Source organism: Herpailurus yagouaroundi, unplaced genomic scaffold, assembly GCF_014898765.1.
Source record: "Herpailurus yagouaroundi ecotype Mexico unplaced genomic scaffold, PumYag 139, whole genome shotgun sequence".
Lineage (NCBI taxonomy): Eukaryota > Metazoa > Chordata > Mammalia > Carnivora > Felidae > Herpailurus > Herpailurus yagouaroundi.
The window spans coordinates 31,723,993-31,746,352 of NW_024412394.1; the positions used below are offsets into that span (position 1 = coordinate 31,723,993).

Consider the following 22,360-nt stretch of genomic DNA (forward strand, 5'->3'; position numbering starts at 1 on the left):
TCCCAAAAATAATAAACGTTAAAAGGGCGGATTATGTTTTTAAATTTTATGATTTTTCCAGGCATGACCATGCTTGCAATGTGCCCCTCCTAGAAGGGAGTATGAAAAAGCAAAGTTTATCCTTTTAAGGTAGTTCTTATTGGTTTCTCATTAATTGGGCAGGTAGGAATGTCCATTACTTGTTCAGCTGGCATCTTTCTGCACCTGAGAGACCAGACATTTCAACTTTAAGTTAACTTTGTGTATAGCTATGTTTGGCATTGATTTCATGCCTCAGGGGATGAATGGGATAGAAACTTCCACTGATCCCCATGCCAGGAAAGCATTAATGTAGGATCAGTGCTAAGGGTTCTCCTTCCATAATCATTTGAAATAGTCACATTTATGGTCATTATTTTCACATTTTGAGGAATTACTTGTCTTTTTAGTTAGGTTACATTCTGTTGATGTTCTTCCTAACATATTAAAATCCCAATATATTTTCTTTTTTTTTTTTTTTCCAACGTTTATTTATTTTTGCGACAGAGAGAGACAGAGCATGAACGGGGGAGGGGCAGAGAGAGAGGGAGACACAGAATCAGAAACAGGCTCCAGGCTCTGAGCCATCAGCCCAGAGCCCGACGCGGGGCTCGAACTCACGGACCGCGAGATCGTGACCTGGCTGAAGTCGGACGCTTAACCGACTGCGCCACCCAGGCGCCCCCCAATATATTTTCTAACCAGAAGGATAAACAGAGGCACTTTGTATGAGAACACTTCATGCTTTTCTTCACACTGCATAATTATTAGTATATATACTATTCTCATAATTTTTACTACTTCCTGAAAATTCCTCTCATTTTTTAAAGAAATGTTTGGTGAAAAATACTAATTTTTCTAAGAAATGATCTCTAAGGAATATGGAAAAAGTATTTCTGATTGGTTGTCACCTTCTGTCATATGCATATCCTTCTTAAAACCCAACAGATTGTAGCCCCATTTTAAAGATATCATTGTGTGGTTTGTGATACTTCCTGATCTGTGCTCAAAATATGATGAGGGGAAGGAACTGTAATAATCTTCCCCTCATGGCTACTGGTCACTTAGGATGTGCAAATGTCATAACGAATGCTTTGCTCTGAGCCCAAAATATGATTTATTGTTGTTAATATTATCATGATTGTAAACATTTTAACTAATCATTTCTTGATACTAATGTTTGATATTTACTTATATTCTCCCCATTTCACCTAGTGCTAAAAAAAGTAGTTTTTTTCCTCCCTTGTAGTCCCAAAACATTACTTTTAAGTCAGGTCAGTAATTATGAGGGAAATTTTATTCTTAACCCGGAGGATACAGGCAACTTGATATACTAGAAAAAAGTGACCTTGGAATTAGAAGTTCCGAGTTCAAGTTCCATCCTGACTTCTGTCTTGCAGAGTAATGGTGGGGCAGTTATTTAACTTCTGTGGCTTTAATTTCTTATTTATGAAATGAGATGGCTGATCTAAATCACTCTTTAGGTTCCTTTCAGCATTAGGACTCTAGAACTACAGAAAATTATTGTGTGTGACTTCTTACAATTGAAACATTTCCAAGCACCGGAAGTCTTCTGCTGAAGGACACTTTTGGTGAAGTTTCTCGGGGCAGCTGTTGTGTGTTGCTGTAGCCCGTGGAGATTTAAAGTTTCTTTTTGAAAGTAAGAACACTGTGTTTGTTCCTGGATTCATTTTATGTCAGACTTTTTGATTAACCTGCTTTAAATCACATAGAGCTTGAATTTTTTTCTCTTCTGTTTTTTTGCTGACTGTGATGTGGCATAGTCTTAAAGGCCTTAACTTTAAGGCATTATGCAAATACTGGTGTTTGGCACCTGCTAGGACTGGTCATAGGTATCATTATGGATTGTCCATGAAAGGAACACAGTTTTGTTTGTGCTTCCTATATGCCAGATTAGTATCTGTCTAAAGCTTGATTTAGAGCAACAAGTCTGTCAGTGCCCCTATTTGCATGGAAATCACATTCTAGTGGTTGGAGACAGGCAATACATGTGTAAACCAATACATTTTTTAAAAAACTTTGGGTAGTTATAAACCTATGAAGAAAAATAAAAGAAGGTAATATGTTAGGTAGTAATTGAGGTGAGAACAGCTATAGATCTTCCAGAAGAAGTGACATTAGAGCTAAGACCTGCATAGTGGGGAGAAAGTCATCTAGGTGACGACTTCTGGGAAGGACCATCCCAGGAGAGAAAACAGGAAGTACAAAGGTCTAAGACTTCAATGAGCCTGGTGTGCGTAAGGAACAAATTTCAAATCACTGTGACTGGAGTCTGAGTGCCACATAGAGACTGGAATAGGGGATGATGTGTTAAAAGCAGGGGTCAGAACAGATGAAGCCTTGTGAGCCATGTGCAAGGAACCATAGACACTGTAGGAAGGCTGTAAGTAAGGGAGGGATGTGGTATGATTTACATTTTAATAGCTGAACCTAGCTGCTATGTGAGGACTAGCCTGTAATGTAGGTGAAAGAGAACAATTAGGACCCCATCACAGGAGTCCGGGGGAGAGAAGGTGGCAGCTTGGGGTAGTGAGTGACAGTGGAACTGAAGAGAAGTGGACAGAGTCAGAATCTATTTTGATGTTAGAAAGAGTGAGACTTGCTGATGATTGGATGGGGTGTAGGAAAATCAAGGAAAGGCAAGAGTCAAGAATGACTTTTAGACTGGAAATCTGGGTGAATGGCCATGCCTTTTACTGAGATGTGAAATTCTTGTACCTTAGAGAAGGTACCTTGTACCTACCTGTTAGTAGGAAACAAAAGTTCAATTTCAGTTATTTAATTAGAGATGCCTTTAATATCTAAGTAGAGATGCCCAGTAGTAATTTAGGCATGTGAGTTGACAGCACAGGCAAGGAAAACAGTCAAGTTTTATCTTGGTTGCCTCTCTCCTTTGGCATCACCTTTCTTTTTGGAACTTTCCTTCCAAACTCCCAGTGCCTTAAGGTGATGCTTGTGTTGCCCAAGGCTCAGGACAATGACATTTCATTTTCTAACCCAGGGTCATTTGCTGTTCTGGATTTATTCCTTCCTCCCTCTCTATATCTTCTCTGTTAACTTCTTTGTTTTATTGTAGTCCCTATAGATCTCTGTTCTACACTTTCCGAGGTGAGAATTAATTATTAGACACTTTATTAGTATTGTGCGATGAGTTTCTAGGAACTATTTTAGTGGTAACAGGGCTTATGTTTTATAAACACATGCACTTTCCAAAGAGGAAGAAATCTCTGCTAGTACAGTATTAGGTGTTTTGGCTTGTCAATGAAAGTACTTCATAGTTAGGGAGAATCTCTGTGTTCACACCATGTATGCAAAAGGCAGTCTATGTAGAATCATATTTAGTAACAATTACACATACACAGAATGATTAAATGTTTCCTCCATCTCATGCCAAGATCTTTTCTGTAACATACATACCTTTTAGACATCATCATTTTATGTATATTTCTTTTTTTTAATTTTTTTTTTAACAATTTTTTTTTCAACGTTTATTTATTTTTGGGACAGAGAGAGATAGAGCATGAACGGGGGAGGAGCAGAGAGAGAGGGAGACACAGAATCGGAAACAGGCTCCAGGCTCTGAGCCATCAGCCCAGAGCCCGACGCGGGGCTGGAACTCACGGACCGCGAGATCGTGACCTGGCTGAAGTCGGACGCTTAACCGACTGCGCCACCCAGGCGCCCCTATTTCTTAAAGATTTTAAATAAATTCTGATCATGAAAGGAGTTTTCATTAATCAAGTGAGAAAGAAGATCCAGAGAATGTGGGCAGTAGGCTATTTTGACAAATACAACCCATTCTTAAAGTCCTGTACAGTGAATTCCTTATGTTAAATAAGATGTTAATATTTATCCAACTTCATGAGTATAGGTACTAGTACTTTGTAATTAGATATTATGCTTGGGGGCGCCTGGGTGGCGCAGTCGGTTAAGCGTCCGACTTCAGCCAGGTCACGATCTCGCGGTCCGTGAGTTCGAGCCCCGCGTCGGGCTCTGGGCTGATGGCTCAGAGCCTGGAGCCTGTTTCCAATTCTGTGTCTCCCTCTCTCTCTGCCCCTCCCCCGTTCATGCTCTGTCTCTCTCTGTCCCAAAACAATAAATAAACGTTAAAAAAAAAATTAAAAAAAAAAAAAGATATTCTGCTTGAAATATATGGAGAAAATATTGGGAAAAGTGTATTTTCATTTGGAATTTCTTTCATCTTAATGCCTTAGTGACTAAACCATTCTGAAGGCTTTAGGTTGGGAGTTATAGACTTCTATGACTTTTTACCTCCCATAATAGAAAAAAATAACATTTGTTATTATTATTTCTCCCTCACCTCTGACCTTGAAGAATATCAGATTAATTTATGGTAACTTTAAAGAATAGTGTTATTTTTTCCTAATCTGAAAGTGGTAATGTTGTTTTACAAATGATCATTAATACAACTTATGCTCATTGTAAAAATTGAGGAAGTAAAGAATATATAAAGAAGAAAATATTTACAATGTCTCTTAACTTTAACAGTAAGAGGGAAGTTTTATAATGTTAAGAGCTTTATGAAATCAATTTTTTATTGGGGTCAAATCTCACTGGTTCTCAGATCTGGACATTGCCTTCTGCCATAGCTGATCATTATAAGGAACCCCATTTTTTATTCTCTGCCACTTCTCCTAGAGTTTAATAGCATTTCTTTCCATTTTATGATTGAACAGAGGTCTGTACATAGAGAACATCAGAGAGAAGGTGAAAACTACATTTTAGATTTTTTTCAGCATTGAAATCAATTACAAGTTCAAAGGAGTCTAAAGTATGTGAATACAAGGCTTCAGAGACACTCCAGATTATATCTAGAACTAGCTCTCTGAGGAGCTAGAGTAAAAAGGACTCCACAGGCAGCCAATTTCCTTTGGCACCTTTGGATAATTTGGAACGACTTTAGTTTGGTTCTCAGTGACTTTTACTTAGTCACAATAAAAAAAATTGATTTTAGATCGAACAATTTGTTAATTTGGTATACCTCTGTTCTCATCTGTCAATGAATATTCAGGTGTTTTCATTAGTGTGAACAAAAGTAGACAATGGGAAATAAAGGATTTATTACACTTAAATTTCACTAAACTTTGAGCTCTTCATATGTAGGTTAATATTAACTTATGTGGATGAATTTTCCATTTACAGTGTTGAATTGCATGCAATGTGTATGAGGGAAGATAGAAAATATCCCAGTGAGAATTTTAGCATATCTATCTATAGATAGATAGATATAGATATAGATATAGATATAGATATAGATATAGATATGGATGGGTTCGGCAAATAAGGATCAACAATATTTTTCTTAATGGAAATATCACTGAGTAAGCAGTGGATAGGATTTCTTATAGGAAATTACACTCCATTCAAAAATATTCAAGCATGGATATCTTACACATAACAAGCTGTCATTATATCTCTCTGGTAACAGACTAGTAATCCAATATGGCCTCTTTTATAATAGAAACTTTGGCAACACCCAGAGAAATTATTCTGTGTCACATTAAGTGTGCTTGGGTGGTATAAACAAGAAACATAGTCTGTAAGAGCTGATATATTTTGTAATGTGTTATTTTTAAAACAGAGAACTTTTTCTTCAAAATTTACAATTTGGCAAGCAAAAACATTTTTGGCCTTGAAAGTACAACATGAATTTCTGAAAAGAAAATGCAGTAATTATAAGGATTTTTATCCATTATAAACTTAGGCTAAGAAAAAAATCAGTTTTTCTCCAAACAAAACTAAATTTATTTCAATGTATTATTTTAAGACTGTATTTGTTGTATATCAACATTATTATTAATAATATTTTGTTTTTGTTATTTTTTTCTCATAGAGGAACCTTTCATTGAATATATTTTCAATTTTTAAATTAGATTTTAAATTATTGAAAAATAATTACATTTAGTTTCATGAAATATTAAATAATTATATCAAAATTAAATGTCTTTATCTGCTTCATTTGCTAAATCATGCATTTATTTAACAAACAGTTATAGAGTGCCTTATTGGCACTGCACTTGGGCTTGTGGATGATACAAAGATAGATTAAATGGTGTCCTTGCCTTCAAAAAACTTGCAGTCTCATGAAGAGATATGATAGGTGTCTTCATGTCTAAAATCCTAAATAGTGAGGGGGAAGGTGTTTTCATTCGTTTTTGCTTTGTCACACCATCAAGCATACCAACATAAGTAGTTCTTGCTTTTGCTTTGTTTGCACAGTGTTGGTCTGGACAGTGTTTATGAAAAATCTGAGTTGATTGCCAAAATGAAAACTCTGAACTTTTCAGATAAAATGTCTAGGTATTTGGCTTCTCTTGAAAAATGGGATGCTCTGGTAACGCTGGGCCCACACTCTTGGGGAGCAGTAATTGGCTGGAGCTCAAGAGCAGCTGCCCCCTGTAGATGGGTTGGGCTCTTGGTTTCCCTCAGTCCACATGTGTTTCCTCTGCATAAGGATGAGTGTCAGTTGCTGTTATTAACTCACTTCTCCCTCTTTTTTCTGTTAATAAAAGTTTTTTTAAGTTTTATTTATTTTGAGAGAGACAGAGACAGCATTAGTGGGGGAGGGGCAGAGGGAGAGGGAGAGAGAATCCCAAGCAGAGCCCAACAGAGGCTCAAACTCATGAAACTGTGAGATCATGACCTGAGCCAAAACCAAGGGTGCAATGCTTAACTGACAGAGCCACCCAGGCTCCTTTAACAAAAGTCTTAAGGAGAAAGTGAAATTTTCTTATATGCATATTTCTATCTGAGATGGAAAAACCAAAGCTAGACTGAGAGGGGTGTGCGGTTTTGTTTTATATTCTTTTTTTAGATCACTTATATATGAATCCATTTCATTAACTGATTCATTTATTGAGTACCTACCTTGTGCAGGCACAAGGATGCTGGGAACAAAAGGGTGAATAGGATAGACGAAAAACCTCAGGAATCTTATATTCCAGTTTCCTGGTTGGGCCCTATGGTCATGTGGTTGTGACCCTTGGTTTATATCAATCAATATGGAAAGGATGTATATTAAGATCTTCAGAAGGATTGAGGGGAGTGGAGGATTGAGAAGAGGCCAGTGGATTAACTGATTGGGAATGCTGTATTTTTATTTTTTATTTTTTTTTAAAGATTTTATTTATTTTTTTTAAGTAATCTCTACACTCAACATGAGGCTTGAATTCCCAGCTCCAAGATCAAGAGTCACATGCTCTACTTACTGAGCCAGCTAGGTGCCCCTCATTAGGAATGCTTTTAAATGTTTATTTATTTTTGAAAGAGAAAGGGGAGGGGGAAGAGAGAGAGGGAGACATAGAATCTGAAGCAGGCTCTAGGCTCTGAGCTGTCAGCACAGAGCCCGATGCAGGGCTTGAACTCATGAACTATAAGATTATGACCTGAGCCAAAGTCGGAAGCTTAACAGACTGAGCCACCCAGGTGCCCCAGGAATGCTTTTAGAATGCAAGAGGATTAAGGACTAAATGGATAGTAACAATGCAGATATGCAGAGTATTCATGTAAGAAGGTTGGTGAATAGATGAGAGGGTAATATAATGGGGTAGCAAGGTTGGAGGAGGTTTGTTTTGTAGCAGGGAGAAGATATGCATATGTTTGTGAACTAAGATAAAGGGGGCATTGGATAGGGAGAGGTTGAAGATTTGAAATGACTTTTAATCCTCTAAAATGCAAAAATGATTGTAGAAAGGGAAATGGAGCGAAAGAGAAAAATTACAATATATTCTTAAAGACAAAAAACAGTTGGAGGATGTTAGAACCTACATATTGTTGGGCCATAGATACTAGTGAGATGTAGGCCATTTTACCTCAGTGGACACCTGAGACTCATCACTAGGGGATATCAGCCTCTGCAGGAGCTGATGAAGGGTGTGTGTGTGTGTGTGTGCGCAGTGTACCTCTTCTCTCCTCATCCAACCAGACAGAAGGTGAGATGTTTAGTAGGTTTATTATTGAGAGAAATTGAGCCAAAGAGCCTCCAGAGATGAAAGGTAAGCAGGATAGTGAAGGTAGGAAGGAGGTATGACACCAAAAACAGAGCAATGGAGCACAATTCTGTAATGAACTGTAGACTCCCACATACCCCACTGTTTCTAGAATGCCTGCATCCAGATGAAAACTTTTTATCAAGTGGGAAGTAGATTCTTCTTTGGAGAAACTGAATGTTCCTAGAGAACTAATCTTTCTACATTCACATTTGAGGAACTCTCAGTAAAATCTGCCAGCTGATCATGCTATGCAGTGAAGTTATTCATCGACACACTGTGCCAGCATACATGAAGGTTGCTGTCAAAGTTAAATGCTTCATCCTTACATATATATGGATTATAAAAAAATGATCAGAAATTAGGGTATAGCTTCCAACATGGAAGAGAGAGGCCAAACTATCCAACAGGAAAAGCTAACCAGAGTGAAATGAAGATAGTCAAGGATGCAGAGAAAAACATTTAAAAGCCGACCTAATTGATTATGTCAGGGGTTTAAAATATTGCATTCAGGATATTTTTAAAAAGAGAACACAAGAGCATCTTGGAAATAAGAAAATAACAAAAATTGGTGTTGAATAGATGGATTGGAAAACAAATCAGGGAAATATCTCGGAAAGTACAATAAATAAGGAGGTGAAAAAATATAAGAGAAAGGGTAAGGAAACTGCATGGGTGGTATTACAGGTGTTAAACAGTTGTCTAAAAAAGTTCCTAAAAGAGGGAATAAGAGAATATCATATGGAGGAAAGAATAAAAACTTACAATTTTTTTTGGTGATGTATAGCTCATATTGGAAGATGTGTTCAATACAAAGAATAGAAGAAAAATCCCAGGAAATAGTGTTGTCAAATTCCAAAACACTTGAAATACAGATATGATCCTGAAACCATGAAGGTAGAGAATGGTATAAAGGAGGCAGGAAATTTGAAGACAGGTAGAGACACAAGTTACTGCATGTAGGGGGTGGGTAGGGATCTGCTGTGTGGATTGAGGTTTCCTTTTTTTTTTTTTAATGTTTATTTATTTATTTTGAGAGAGAGAGAGAGAGAGAGAGAGAGAGAGAGATAAAGAATGAAGAGGGGAGGAGGAGTGAGAGAGGGAGACAGAGAATCCCAAGCAGGCTCTGTGCTGCTTGACATGGGGCTCGAACTTATGAACCATGAGATTATGACCTGGGCCTAAATCAAGAGTCAGACACTTAACTGATTGAACCACCCAGGTATACCGATGTTTCCTTTTTAAAAGGAATTTTGATGCAACTAACTAGTTCAAAATTTTTATTTGGAAGCTTATGATTTGGCATCACCTCTCACCTCTGTCTGTACTCTTCTTCAGATTTATAGGTTGTCCCAAAGAGAAATGGCAGATGTTAAAGCCCCATTGTTTTATTTACTTATTTATTTATACATAGGAGTTTTTATTAAACAATTTTATATGGTTCTGAAATTACATAATTTTTTTGAAGTTTTATAGATAATAGAATATGCAGATACATTTTAGCACATACAGGGGCTTGAGGCTACTTTGTGTAAAGACTCTTGTCTGGTGTAGAGAAGGTGATCAGTTTAATAATGTAAAACAAAACAGAAAAAACAATCACCCTGAAGCCCCTCTTACTGGTCAAAGTAATGTTCTACCCAGGCTTCTTACCTGATCATCTGGCTCTTTTACATATACACAGTCTTCACTTTTCCAGTGAGTATTTATTCTTAGTTAAGCCATGATTGAGGATCCCAAGGTGGGGATCACCATGTACCCAGGTCCCCCTTCACCACCCTTGGAGAAGAATGGAGGACAAAGGAGAGGTGGGTGGAGTCAGTTCACATCATCCCAGGAAACGTGCCTAATGCCAGGCCATCATCCCAGGGTGATCACCCCCAGGATGCGGGACAGATTGTGTACACACACCCAATACTATTTTGCACATGGAGACATCATCCCCACGAGCAGTCATTGTCTTCTCACAATGGTGGAAGGACAGGCAGTTCTTCCAGCGGTTCCTGGTCTGGTTCTGGTTGGGGAAGTGACTGTCAAAAGGGGCAGTCTGATAATTCTTGATTTGGGTCTTGATATCTTCCGCCGTGGTGCTACCTCCTAAAGACATCCCTGAAGCAGCTCATGGCTCAGTGTGACTCAGAAAAGAAGCCAGAGTCAGACAGGAAGCAGAATTAACCATTTTGTTTGTTTTTAAATGAACAATGTTACTCAAACTGGTACAGTAATGGTCATTGTGAAATTCAGTTTAATAATGGTGACTTTATAGGGGTTCCTGGGTGGTTCAGTCGGTTAGGCAACCAATTCTTGATTTTCGCTCAGGATGTGATCTCACAATATTTAAAACATATTAAGTTTTAAATAAACATTAAAAAATAATGGTGACTTCATAGAGAAAATCCCATTTTAGAAATTTTGTTTTATTGTGGTGGAATAAAAAAATCATTCATTAATCACTTGCTCACTTAAGAGAGGATATAATATATAAATGCAATAAAGTCAAGTTGCCTCCCTTTTAAATAGATTGTCAAAAAGATAAAGTTGTATGTATATATACGCACATAGACATAAATGGGTGCCTGTGTTTAACCAATAAGCAAATAAGAACTTTAGGCCAGTACAGCTGTTTTCTTATTTTTCCCTGATTTCTCTACCTTATATGACTTGGTTTCCAGCACAGAGGGTAGAACCAAAATTTCAGAATGCTCCATGACAGTTTGCTTGTCATTTTCAGTAGGTGGTCATCAGTTTCAGTAGACCTTAGTGTAAAGTTCAGAGTTAGTAGTTACCATTTCAAGGTATAGTGTTAAACAACTTTTGGCTATGTTAGTCCTTAAGAGAATTCTTACCTACTATTCCTCATGATTTTTTAAAAGAAAAGCATGATTCCTGTCTTGCAGAGTTTTTACGTACAATGCAGATAAATTTAAAAGTCAGGTGGTAGGAATGTATTTCTTCTTGTTTTCCAATGAAAGTCTAAATTTGAGATCTGTTCATTTTGAATTTTTTTCCCTGAGTTTCCTCATGGGCCGGTGAGACCAGTATTTTGAAACAAGATTGAGGGAGAAAGATATTTGGATTGTCTTTTGGCTTCTCTCTGCTACCTAGAAAGAATTTGCTAGTTATATTTTTTTGTAAGAATGAAAAATAAGCTAAAACCTCTTTAGTTTATTTTTCAGTATGAGTCTTAAATTGATACTAGAAAATCAGTCTTAGGAACTCATTTGCAAGACTTTAATATGATAAAACTTCTTTGGAAAATATACATTTAATTGTTAGCGGTGTGCTCTGTAGTTCTGCCTATAGACAAAACAGAGGGGTACTATTTATTTCCATTATAAATCTCTAGTGTTTGCCAGACAGCAGGGAAATCTGATATTCTCCTCTGTTGAAACATCTTGTTGAGTCAGGGAATATCACTGCATAGTGCTTTAGCCCTATTCCCTTGCTCTTACACACCCCAAACTATAACAATCTTTTACTAGACACTTTCTAAAAAGGGAGAGAACAAGGATTAAAAACTGCATAGGTACTGTAGGTATGGATGCTTCCATATGTCCAATAGGTAGATTACTATAAAAATGCATCATAAGTTATAAGTTCATTGAGAAAAATACGACTGAGATATTGTTACAAAAACCTTCATGTCTAGATTTTCTTTCCTCTTCATCTTCAGTCTTCTCACAATAGTTCTTTGTTTTCCTCCCCCCAGTAAGATATTTCCCAAAGGCCTTCCTGACGAGTACGCCATAGCAGCTGTGTTTCGTGTGCGCAGAAGCACCAAAAAGGAACGGTGGTTCCTGTGGCAGGTGTTAAACCTGCAGAATCTGCCACAGGTAAGGAGCCATAGTGTTGTGCCAATTAGTTTTCCCTTATGTGATTATGCCAGGTGAATCTTGGAACAGTGTGCCCAAATTTGGAAGCAGATGTGGTGTCCAAATAGTCTTTTAAAGGATTCATCAGCAGGGAAATGCAAATATTCTCATAGGATGATTTTGTTGAGATCTGTAATATGAAAGCATGGTGGGTGAGACAAGATTATTTTTTTGTTTGTTTTCACTTCTAGATTCATATTTTGTCTAAAGATACTCAAATGGCCCTTCTTTCATAACTGCTTCATTGACACTAAGTCCATCTCACTAATAACTTCTTTATTTCCTATAATTTCTGATATGTATTATTTTTTTTTTTTAATTTTTTTTTTCAACGTTTATTTATTTTTGGGACAGAGAGAGACAGAGCATGAACGGGGGGAGGGGCAGAGAGAGAGGGAGACACAGAATCGGAAACAGGCTCCAGGCTCTGAGCCATCAGCCCAGAGCCTGACGCGGGGCTCGAACTCCCAGACTGCGAGATCGTGACCTGGCTGAAGTCGGACGCTTAACCGACTGCGCCACCCAGGCGCCCCTATGTATTATTTTTAAAGCTGTTCGTTGTTTCATCTGAAAGTCCTTAGTAAATGAAGAACCAGGATATAAATATTGATGCCATCAATAAAAACTTACTGAACACATGCTGTATGCTAGTTAGTGACAAAGATAAGATTTTAACAAGCGTAATTCCTTTCTCAGGGAGCATAAGGCCTAAGGGGATGTCATCTAGGAGAACAATATGCTAGAGCATAATCATAGTGCGACAGGTGCAGTGGTAGAGGTAAGCTCGGAGCTGGGCGTGGACTACGAGAACATAGAAAGGACAGCTTCCCAAAATGGGGCACATGGAGAATAGGAACGTAGGAATACTTATGGAAGAGATGTCATTTGGGCAGAAAGATGAGAGTGCAAGGACTCCAGGGCAGGAGATGAACCTCAGTATTACTTATTGGCACCTTACATTTGTGTTTATTTTTTTTAATTTTTATTTATTTTTAATTTTTTTATTTATTTGTTTGTTTGTTTTATTTATTTGTTTATTTATTTATTTATTTGTGGGACAGAGAGAGACAGAGCATGAACGGGGAAGGGGCAGAGAGAGAGGGAGACACAGAATCGGAAACAGGCTCCAGGCTCTGAGCCATCAGCCCAGAGCCTGACGCGGGGCTCGAACGCACGGACCGCGAGATCGTGACCTGGCTGAAGTCGGACGCTTAACTGACTGCGCCACCCAGGCGCCCCGTGTTTATTTCTGTACATATCCACTGACATGCATTTTATTTCACTGGTCTTTTAATCTGTTAATACAGTCACAATTTTATGGTGGAAAAATGAAATGAACTGAAAAAGTATGTCCTTTATGAAAATGCATTCTTTTCTTCACCATGCAAATCATCAAAGTTTCAAGAAGTTGATCTCAGTTTCCATGCTAAGAGAAGTAATCCTATTCTTATGCTTTTTAAATTAAGTAACATTTAATTCTTGAATTACTCATACAGAATTATATATATACTTAGATACATACATACACACATATAAATATATACTCTCAGATGTTCTCTCAAGAAAGGAACATATGACATTCACCAGAATACCCCATATTTGAAACATTTTTGTAGCTGGATATTTGTTGTTCTTTTATATTAACAAGTCTGGTGGACCCAGGTGTCATCTAAAACATTTTACTAAGTCCTTCGGTTATACTAACATGCATTTCTGATTTTTTATTTGTGTGCTTTAGTAATTTTGAACACTGGTTTTAAAACACTTAAAGCTAATTTGCATTTTTGCAGATTTCTATAGTCGTTGATGGTGGAAAGAAAGTGGTGGAATTTATGTTCCGAGCTGCTGAGGGAGATGTGTTGAACTACATTTTTAAAAATCGAGAACTCCGTCCTTTGTTTGATCGTCAGTGGCATAAACTTGGCATTGGTATACAATCCCGGGGCATTTCACTCTATATGGATTGTAATTTAATTGCAAGCCGTTATATAGATGAAAAGAACGCTGTGGACCTTCGTGGAAGGACTGTTATTGCTGCACGAGCTTCTGATGGCAAGCCTGTGGATGTGAGTTGTGATGTTCGTTATGAAAGAGAACTAGTAAAACTTCTAAATTAGATACCTTATTAAAACCTTCTTTCTTTTATTACTTTGTAATACATTCCCTTCTCAACACTTTTTAAATTAGCCATCAGATGTGTGAAGCATTGCCATGTATTTCCAACTGTATTTTCACATATATTATCTTCTCTCTGTTTTCACCCATTTTCTCTAGCCTGTGAATTTAAAAGAACTAGGTCATGCCTTAAAAAATGAGGTTGTTACAATTAAAGCTTAGTAAAAATTGACAATATGATACAAAAAGTAGCTTGAATAAGCTTATATGTTTTGAATAGAAAAGACTGGAAAAAGATGAACTTTAAATTAAATGGTTCCAGATTATCTGATGTTTCCACTCAAGAACAATAGGCTGTTTATTCATCTTCAGAATAGCAATTGTTTTGTATTGCAGACTATTTTTCATAAGCCTATAATGGTTTTTTAAGTTCTGCTGTGACTGAAATATAACCACTAATTGTATCAGTAGGTCATTTGGATGATAACAATGTCTTGTAAAATCCTTTCATTTGAAAAGGTCCTTTAAAAACTATATTTGATGCTCAAGTGATAATAGATTTATTATTAATTTCCCTAAAGAAGAAGGCCTATAAATCTAAAAAAGTGAGATATATCTAAATTTCATGACTTTACATTTTTTTATGGGTAGAATGATGGGAAAACCCATAAAAATAATCTGAATGCAGGTCACCAATGGGAATTGCTAATAGTGTTAACACAGAACACTTAATAGCTCAATTTTGTTTCAAAAGCACAATTCTGTACAAATACATATTTGGGCAGTGTATATTTTCTAAATGCCCATGTGGAAGGAATCAATATAGATAGATGATTAATAGATGGATAAAGTTAATATATGTGTGTATATATAGTCAGTAAAATATATATAGTGTATATAGTCAATAAAATATTTTTAAAGTGTTTTCTGTTAAAGACATTGAATGAATCAGTGAGAATGTCATAACTGGAGCTCAGTAATGATCAGCAAAATAGGCCAGAGTAGGAAAAATGAATCCTAGAGGCAAGGCATCATGGCATTATGGAGAGTAAGATGGTTTGAGGATCAGACAGATTAGGTTGTAAATCCTAGCTCTTAATGATCTGCTGATTTATTTTGTTAGCTGTTAATTTATCTGGGTCTCAGTACTCTCAGTTAAAAAATATTGTTGGTAGAGTTACTTAGTTATAATTGTATAGAGTATGTGCAATAGTGCCTAATATGTAGTTAGTTCCCTGTATATTCATTTGTTTCTTCAGGACCAGACACTCCACTCAACCCTTCCCTAGGAGAATGGGGGAAAAAAACAAACAAAAAAAAAACTTCTCTTGCTCTCAAGAGATCTTGAAGGCTAATGGAAGGACCAAAGACTATGTCTGTAAATTGTGGCTGCCAATAATAATAACAGTATTAATTGTAATACAACAGTATAGACAGACCTTTCAGAAAGGTCTCTCCAAAGGCAAGGGAGGAGGTGGAGACTGGGACTGCCAGTTAGAAAGAACATCAGTGATGTAACTTTCAGCAGTAGGTGTAGTGTAGGTAGATAGGAGTCCATTCAGGGAATTCTGCAATAGTAGTAGAGAGTGATACCTGCTGCAAGTACCAAAGTTTAAGACTGGAGTTTGGGATTAGAATCTCTTATAGGATTAGTGAGAGCAAGGCTCTGTTTTCAGAAGAACTGGAAGAACTAAGAACACACTGAGATAAATTCATAACCTTTGTAGGGAGGTAGCAATGAGAGAGGAACAAGCTGTTTCAAGACCAGGGCCCAGGCTCAGAGCTCACCCTCTGACAGCTGAGTGCTGTGTCATGTGTCTTACTAATTGCTCATGCAAGAGAATAATTAAGCTCAGAACCTGAAGCTGAAAAATATCAGGTGTGTCCTCTAGAAAGACGTAATGTAAAAATTATAGTATTACAATGGTTTTTTAGTGTGACATCTTACTTCATTTGAAGGTAAAATTAAAGCCATACCCAAAATGAGAGGACAGAGGAATATGTCCCAAATGAAAGAACAGGACAAAATGACAGAAAGAGACCTAAGTGAAATGGAGATAAGTAATATGCCTAATAAAAAATTTAAAGTAATGGTGATAAAGATACTCACTGGGTTTGAGAAAAGAGTGGAAGACCTCATTGAGACCCTTAACTAAGAGACATAAAACATTAAAAAAAAAAAAAACCCAAAAAACCAGAGATGAAGAGCTCAATAACCTAAATTAAAAATTCACTAGATGGAATACATTGTAGACTAGAGGAAGCACAAGAACAGATCAGTGACCTGGAGGACAGATTAATGGAAAGCAATCAAGTTGAACAGGAGAGAGGAAAAAAATAATAATAAAAAAAATAAAAATACACTTAGGCAACTTAGTGACATCATCAAGTGTAATAACATTAACATTATAGGAGTCCCAAAAGGAAAAGAGAGAAAAAGGGGATCAGAAAATTTATTTGAAGAAATAATAGCTGAAAACTTCCTGAATCTGGGAAGGAAACAAATCCAGATCAAGGAGACAGAGACCCCAGCAAAATCAACCCAAGACACATCATAATTAAAATAGCAAAAAGTAGTGATAAAGAGAGAATTCTAAAAGCAGCAAGAGAAGGGGCACCTGGGTGGCTCAGTCAGTTACGTGTCTGACTTCAGCTCAGGTCATAATCGCACGGTTCATGGGTTCCTGAGTTCAAGCCCATGTCAGGCTCTGTGCTGACTGCTCAGAGCCTGGAGCCTGCTTTGGATTCTGTGTGTCCCTCTCTCTCTCTCTCTGCCCTTCTCCCATTCATGCTCTGTCTCTCTGTATCTCAAAAATAAATGTTAAATAAATAATAAATAAATAAAAATAAAAGCAGCAAGAGAAAAGAAAAAAGTTACATACCAGGAAAATTTCATAAGGCTATCAGCTGATTTTCAGTAGAAACTTTGCAGGTCAGAAGAGAGTGCCATGTTATATTCAAAGTGATGAAAGAAAAAAACCTGCTGCCAACAATATTCTATCCAGCAAGGCTATCATTCAGAGTAGAAAGAGAGATAAAGAGTTTCCCAAACAAACAAAAGTTAAAGGAATTTATGACCACAAGGCCAGTCCTACAAGAAATTTTAAAGGGGACTCTTTAAGTGGAAAGAAAAGACCAGAAGTAGGAGTAAGAAAAGTAGGAAACACAAGAGCAATCAAGTCAATTATATCTCTGAAAATCAGTCAAAGGATTCATAAATAGAAGGATGTAAAGTATGACACCATATACCTAAAATGTGAGGGGGAGAGGAGTAAAGAATGGGTTCAAATTTAAGTGACCATCAACTTAATATAGACTGCTATAAGCATAATATATACAAACCTGATAGTAATCCCAAATCAAAAACCAATAATATATATGCAAAAATTAAAGGAATGGAACCCATGTATATCACTAAAGAAAGCCAGCAAACTGAGAAAGAATAAAGCAAGAGAAGAAAGGAACAGAGAAGAACTATAAAAGCAACCACAGAATAAGTGGTTATAAAACAAAATGGCAGTAAGTACATACCTATCCATAATTACTTTGAATGTAAATGGACTAAATGCTCCAATCAAAAGACACAGGATGATGGAATGGATAAAAAACAAGAGCCATCTGTATGCTGCCTACAAGACACTCATTTCAAGCCTAAAGACACATTAACATTGAAAGTGGGAAGGGGCAGAAAGGCATTTATCATGCCAACAGAAGTGAAAAGAAAGATAGCAATATTTCTATCAGACAAAATAGACTTTAAAGCAAAAACTAAAAAAGACAAAGAAGGACACTATATAATCATAAAGGGAGCAATCCAAAGAAGATATAACTGTAAATATTTATGCACCCAATATGGGAGACCCCAAATACAGAAAGCAGCTAATCACAAACACAAGGGAAGTACTCAATAGTAATAAAATAATAATAGGGGGCTTTAAGATCTCACTAACATTAATAGATAGATCATCCAAACAGAAAATTAACAAGGAAACAGGGGCTTTGGATGACATAGTGGACCTGATCAATCTAACAGATATATTCAGAATTTTCCATCCTGAAAAAGTATAGTACACATTCTTCTCAAGTGTACATGGAACATTCTCCAGAAGAGATAACATATTAGGCCACAAAACAAGTTTCGACAAATTCAAAAAGATCAAAGTCATACTATGCATCTTTTCTGACCACAATGCTATGAAACTAGAAATCATTCACAAGAAAAAAATGTGGAAAAAAACACAAATACATGGAAGTTAATAACATGCTACTAAAAAATAAATGGGTCAACCAAGAAATCAAGGGGAAATAAAAATACATGGAAACAAATGAAAATGAAAAAACAGTGGTCCAAAATCTTTGGGATGCAGCAAAGTGGTTCCAACAAGGAAGTTAACAGCAATGCAGGTCTACCTCAAGAAGCAAGAAAAGTATCAAATAAGCAAAATAACCTTACATATAAAGCAGCTATTTTCTTCCATCAAACCAGACAGAAGAAAATAATAAATATTAGAGCAGAAATACACAAAATAGAAACTAAAACACAATAGATCAATGAAACTAGGAGCTGGCTCTTTGAAAAAATCAACAAAATTGATAAACCTCTAGCTAGACTCATAAAAAAAAAAAAAGAGAACAAGAGAGAGAACACTCAAACAAAATCAGAAATGAAAAAGGAGAAATAAAAACTGATACCACAGAAATAGAAATTATTGTAAGAAAATATGAAAATTATATGTCAACAAATTGGACAACTTAGAAGAAATGGATAAATTCCTAGGAAAATATAACCTTCCTAAACTGAAGTATGAATAGAAAATTTTAACAGACCAATGAAATTGAATCAGTAATCCAAAAACTCCTAGACGCTTCACAAGTGAATTTTACTGAGACTTTAAAGAAGAGTTAATACCAACTGTTCTCAAACTATTGCAAGATATAGAAGAAGGGAAGTTTCCAAATTCATTCCATGAGGCCAGCATTACCCTAAAACCAAAAGCAGATAAAGACACTACGAAAAAAGAGAACTACAGGCCAATATCTCTGATTAAAATTGGTGGAAAAATCCTCAAGAAAATATTAGCAAATTGAATCCAATAATACATTTAAAAAAATCATACACCACCATCAAGTGGGATTTATTCCTGAGATGCAAGAGTGGTTCAGTATTTTCAAATCAATGTGATATATCATATCAACAAGACGAAGGATAAAAAGCATATGAGCATTTTAGTAGATGCAGAAAAAGCATTTGACAAAGTCAACCTCCATTCGTGATAAAAACCCTCAACAAAGTAGGTTTAGAGGGAACATACCTCAATATAATAAAGGCCATGTATGACAGACCCACAGCAAACGTCATACTTAATGGTGAAAAGTGGAGAGCTTTTCTTCTAATCTCAGGAACAATACAAAGTTACTCACTCCCACCACTTTTATCAACATGGTACTGGAAGTCCTAGCCACAGGAGTCAGATAAAGAAAAAGGAATAAAAAGCATGCAAATTGGTAAGGAAGAAGTAAAACTTTCACTATTTGCAGATGACATGGTAATATATATTTATAGAAAATTCTAAAGACTCCAAAAATCTACTAGAACTGATAAATGAATTCAGTATGGTTATAGAATACAAAATCAACATATAGAAATCTGTTGCATTTTAATACACTAATAATGAAGCAGACAAAGAAATTAAGAGTACAGTACCATTTACAATTGCACGAAAAATAATAAAATTCCTAGGAGTAAACTTAACCAAGGAGATGCAAGACATGAACTCTGAAAACTATAAAACACTGATGAAAGAGATTGAAGGTGACACAAACTAATGGAAAGATATTCCGTGTTTGTGGATTGGGAGAATAAATACTGTTAAAATTTCCATACTACCCAAAGCAATCTATAGATTTAATGCAATCCCTATCAAAACACCAAGAGCATTTTTCACAGAACTGGAACAAATAATCCTAAAATTTGTATGGAAGCACAAAAGTCCCTGAATAGCCAAAGTTATCTCGAAAAAGAAGAACAAAACTGGAGGTATCACAATTCCAGATTTCAAGAAGCACTGAAAAACTGTACTAATCAAAACACTATGGTACTGCACAAAAATATACACATAGATCAATAGAACAGAAAAGAAAGCCCGGAAATAAACTCACAATTATATTGTCAAGTAATCTTTAACAAAGGAGGGAAGAATATGCAATGGGAGAAAGACTCTTCAACAAATGGCATTGGAGAAACTGGACAGCCATGTGCAAAAGAATGAAACTGCACCACTTTCTTGTATCATACATAGAAATAAACTCAAAATGGGTTAGGGACCTAAATGTGAGACCTGAAACAATAAAAACCCTAGAAGAGAGCACAGGCAGTAAGTTCTTTGACATTGTCCACAGCAACATTTTTCTAGACATGTCTCCTGAGGCAGGGGAAAAAGCAAAAATAAACTAATGCACTTTTTCAAAATAAAAACTTCTGCACGGCAAAGGTAACTATCAGCAAAACTAGAATATAACCTAGTGAATGAGAGAAGACTTTTACAAATGACATATCTGGTAAAGAGTGAGTTTCCAAAATATGTGAAGAATTTATACAGTTCAACACACAAAAAAACAAATAATCCAATTAAAAAATGGGCAGAGACATGAACAGACATTTCTCCAAAGAAGACATACAGATGGCCAACAGATACATGAAAAGATGCTCAACATCAGTCATTATCAGGGACATGCAAGTCAAAACCACAGAGATATCACTTCACACTTGTCAGAATGGCTAAAATCAAAAACACAAAAACAACATGTGTTGGTGAGAATGCCAAGAAAAAGGAACCCTTGTTCACTGTTGGTGGAAATGCAAACTCATGCAACCACTGTGGATAACAGTATGGAGGTTCTTCAAAAAATTAAGAATAGAAATATTATATATATATATTTATTATATATAGAAATATATATAGAAATATTATATAATTATATAATTTATATATGTATATAATATGTGTATATATGTATATAATATGCATATATATATGTGTGTGTGTATATATATATATATATAAATCAGCCACAAAAAAAGAATGAAATGTTGGCATTTGGTACACATGGATGGACCTAGAGAGTATAATGCTGAGTGAAATAAGTCAGAGAAAGACAAATACCATAAGATTTCACTCATATGTAAAACTTAAGAACCAAAACAAATAATGAAAAAAAGAGACCAAAAAACAGATCCTTAACTATAAAGAAGAAACTGATGGTTACCAGAGGGGGAAATGAGTGGGGGATGGGTGAGTAGGGAGAGAGGGGAAGGGAATTGACTACATTTATTACAATGAGCACTGAATATTGTACAGAATTATTGAATCACTATACTGTACACCTGAAACTAATATAACACTTTATGTTAAATACACTGGAATTAAAAATTTAAAAATAAATAAATGAAAAAAAGACAAAAATAAAAAATGTTAAAGCCATATTACGATGCAGCTTTTTAATGAGATAGTGTTTGAGTTACAAACAAATAAAATACATATTTTATTCTATAAAGATTCTTGGTCCTGGGGCACCTGGGTGGCTCAGTAGGTTAAGTGTCCAACTCCTCATTTAGTCTCAGGTCATGATCTCACAGTTCATGAGATGAGCCCTGCATCCACTTCTGTGCTAACATCGCAGAGCCTACTTGGGATTCTCTCTCTGTCCTACTCTCTCTGCCCCTCCCCAACTCACATTTTCTCTCTCTCTCTCTCTCTCTCTGTCTCTCTCTCTCTCTTTCTGTCTCTCTCAAAATGAATGAATAAACACTTAAAAAAGATTCTTGGATAAATAAATAAATAAATAAATAAATAAATAAATAAATAAAGATTCTTGGTCCTACTAAAAGTTTAAGTGGACTAATTTTTCATCATCTCCATACAGGCTCTATGATTCTTAAGGTCTGTTGTAATGTAAAAATGTTTTATTTATTCAGGATGTCTGTTATTGAAGAAAATCATAATAATTGAGTTTGTTTATTTTATGTATACTGTCCAGAAAGAGGTAGGTGACAAAACTGATATAAAGGATTTTTTTTTAACAAATTCTGTGTGACAAGGGCCAGTATAGACTTAGCCCTGAACACTGTCCTTATAAAGTACTGTTGTCAATGAAGGATTCTAAAGTAACTAATGAATAATAAAGCATCATTAAACTAGGAATGTAGTTTCAATGTCATGTTAATTGATTAGTTTCTAATCTGTCAAAAATTGGTCATCTATCTTCAGTTAAGTAAAATAATTCATATAAAGGGCCTAGTAGAGTGGATGGTATATAATTGAGTTT

The 22,360-nt window shown here is 36.0% G+C and overlaps 1 protein-coding gene and 1 pseudogene across 1 annotated transcript in view; one reads left to right on the forward strand and one right to left on the reverse strand.

The window, feature by feature from the left end:
• The window catches only part of COL19A1 (collagen type XIX alpha 1 chain), a 350,833-nt gene that overhangs the window by 40,075 nt on the left and 288,398 nt on the right, over positions 1-22,360 (forward strand). Inside the window, exons 5-6 of the mRNA XM_040473872.1 lie at positions 11,758-11,881; positions 13,711-13,986. Coding sequence (XP_040329806.1) covers positions 11,758-11,881; positions 13,711-13,986 — 400 coding nt within the window. The remainder of the gene's footprint in view (positions 1-11,757; positions 11,882-13,710; positions 13,987-22,360) is intronic.
• LOC121029645 (cytochrome c oxidase subunit 6B1-like) lies at positions 9,735-10,169 on the reverse strand (annotated as a pseudogene).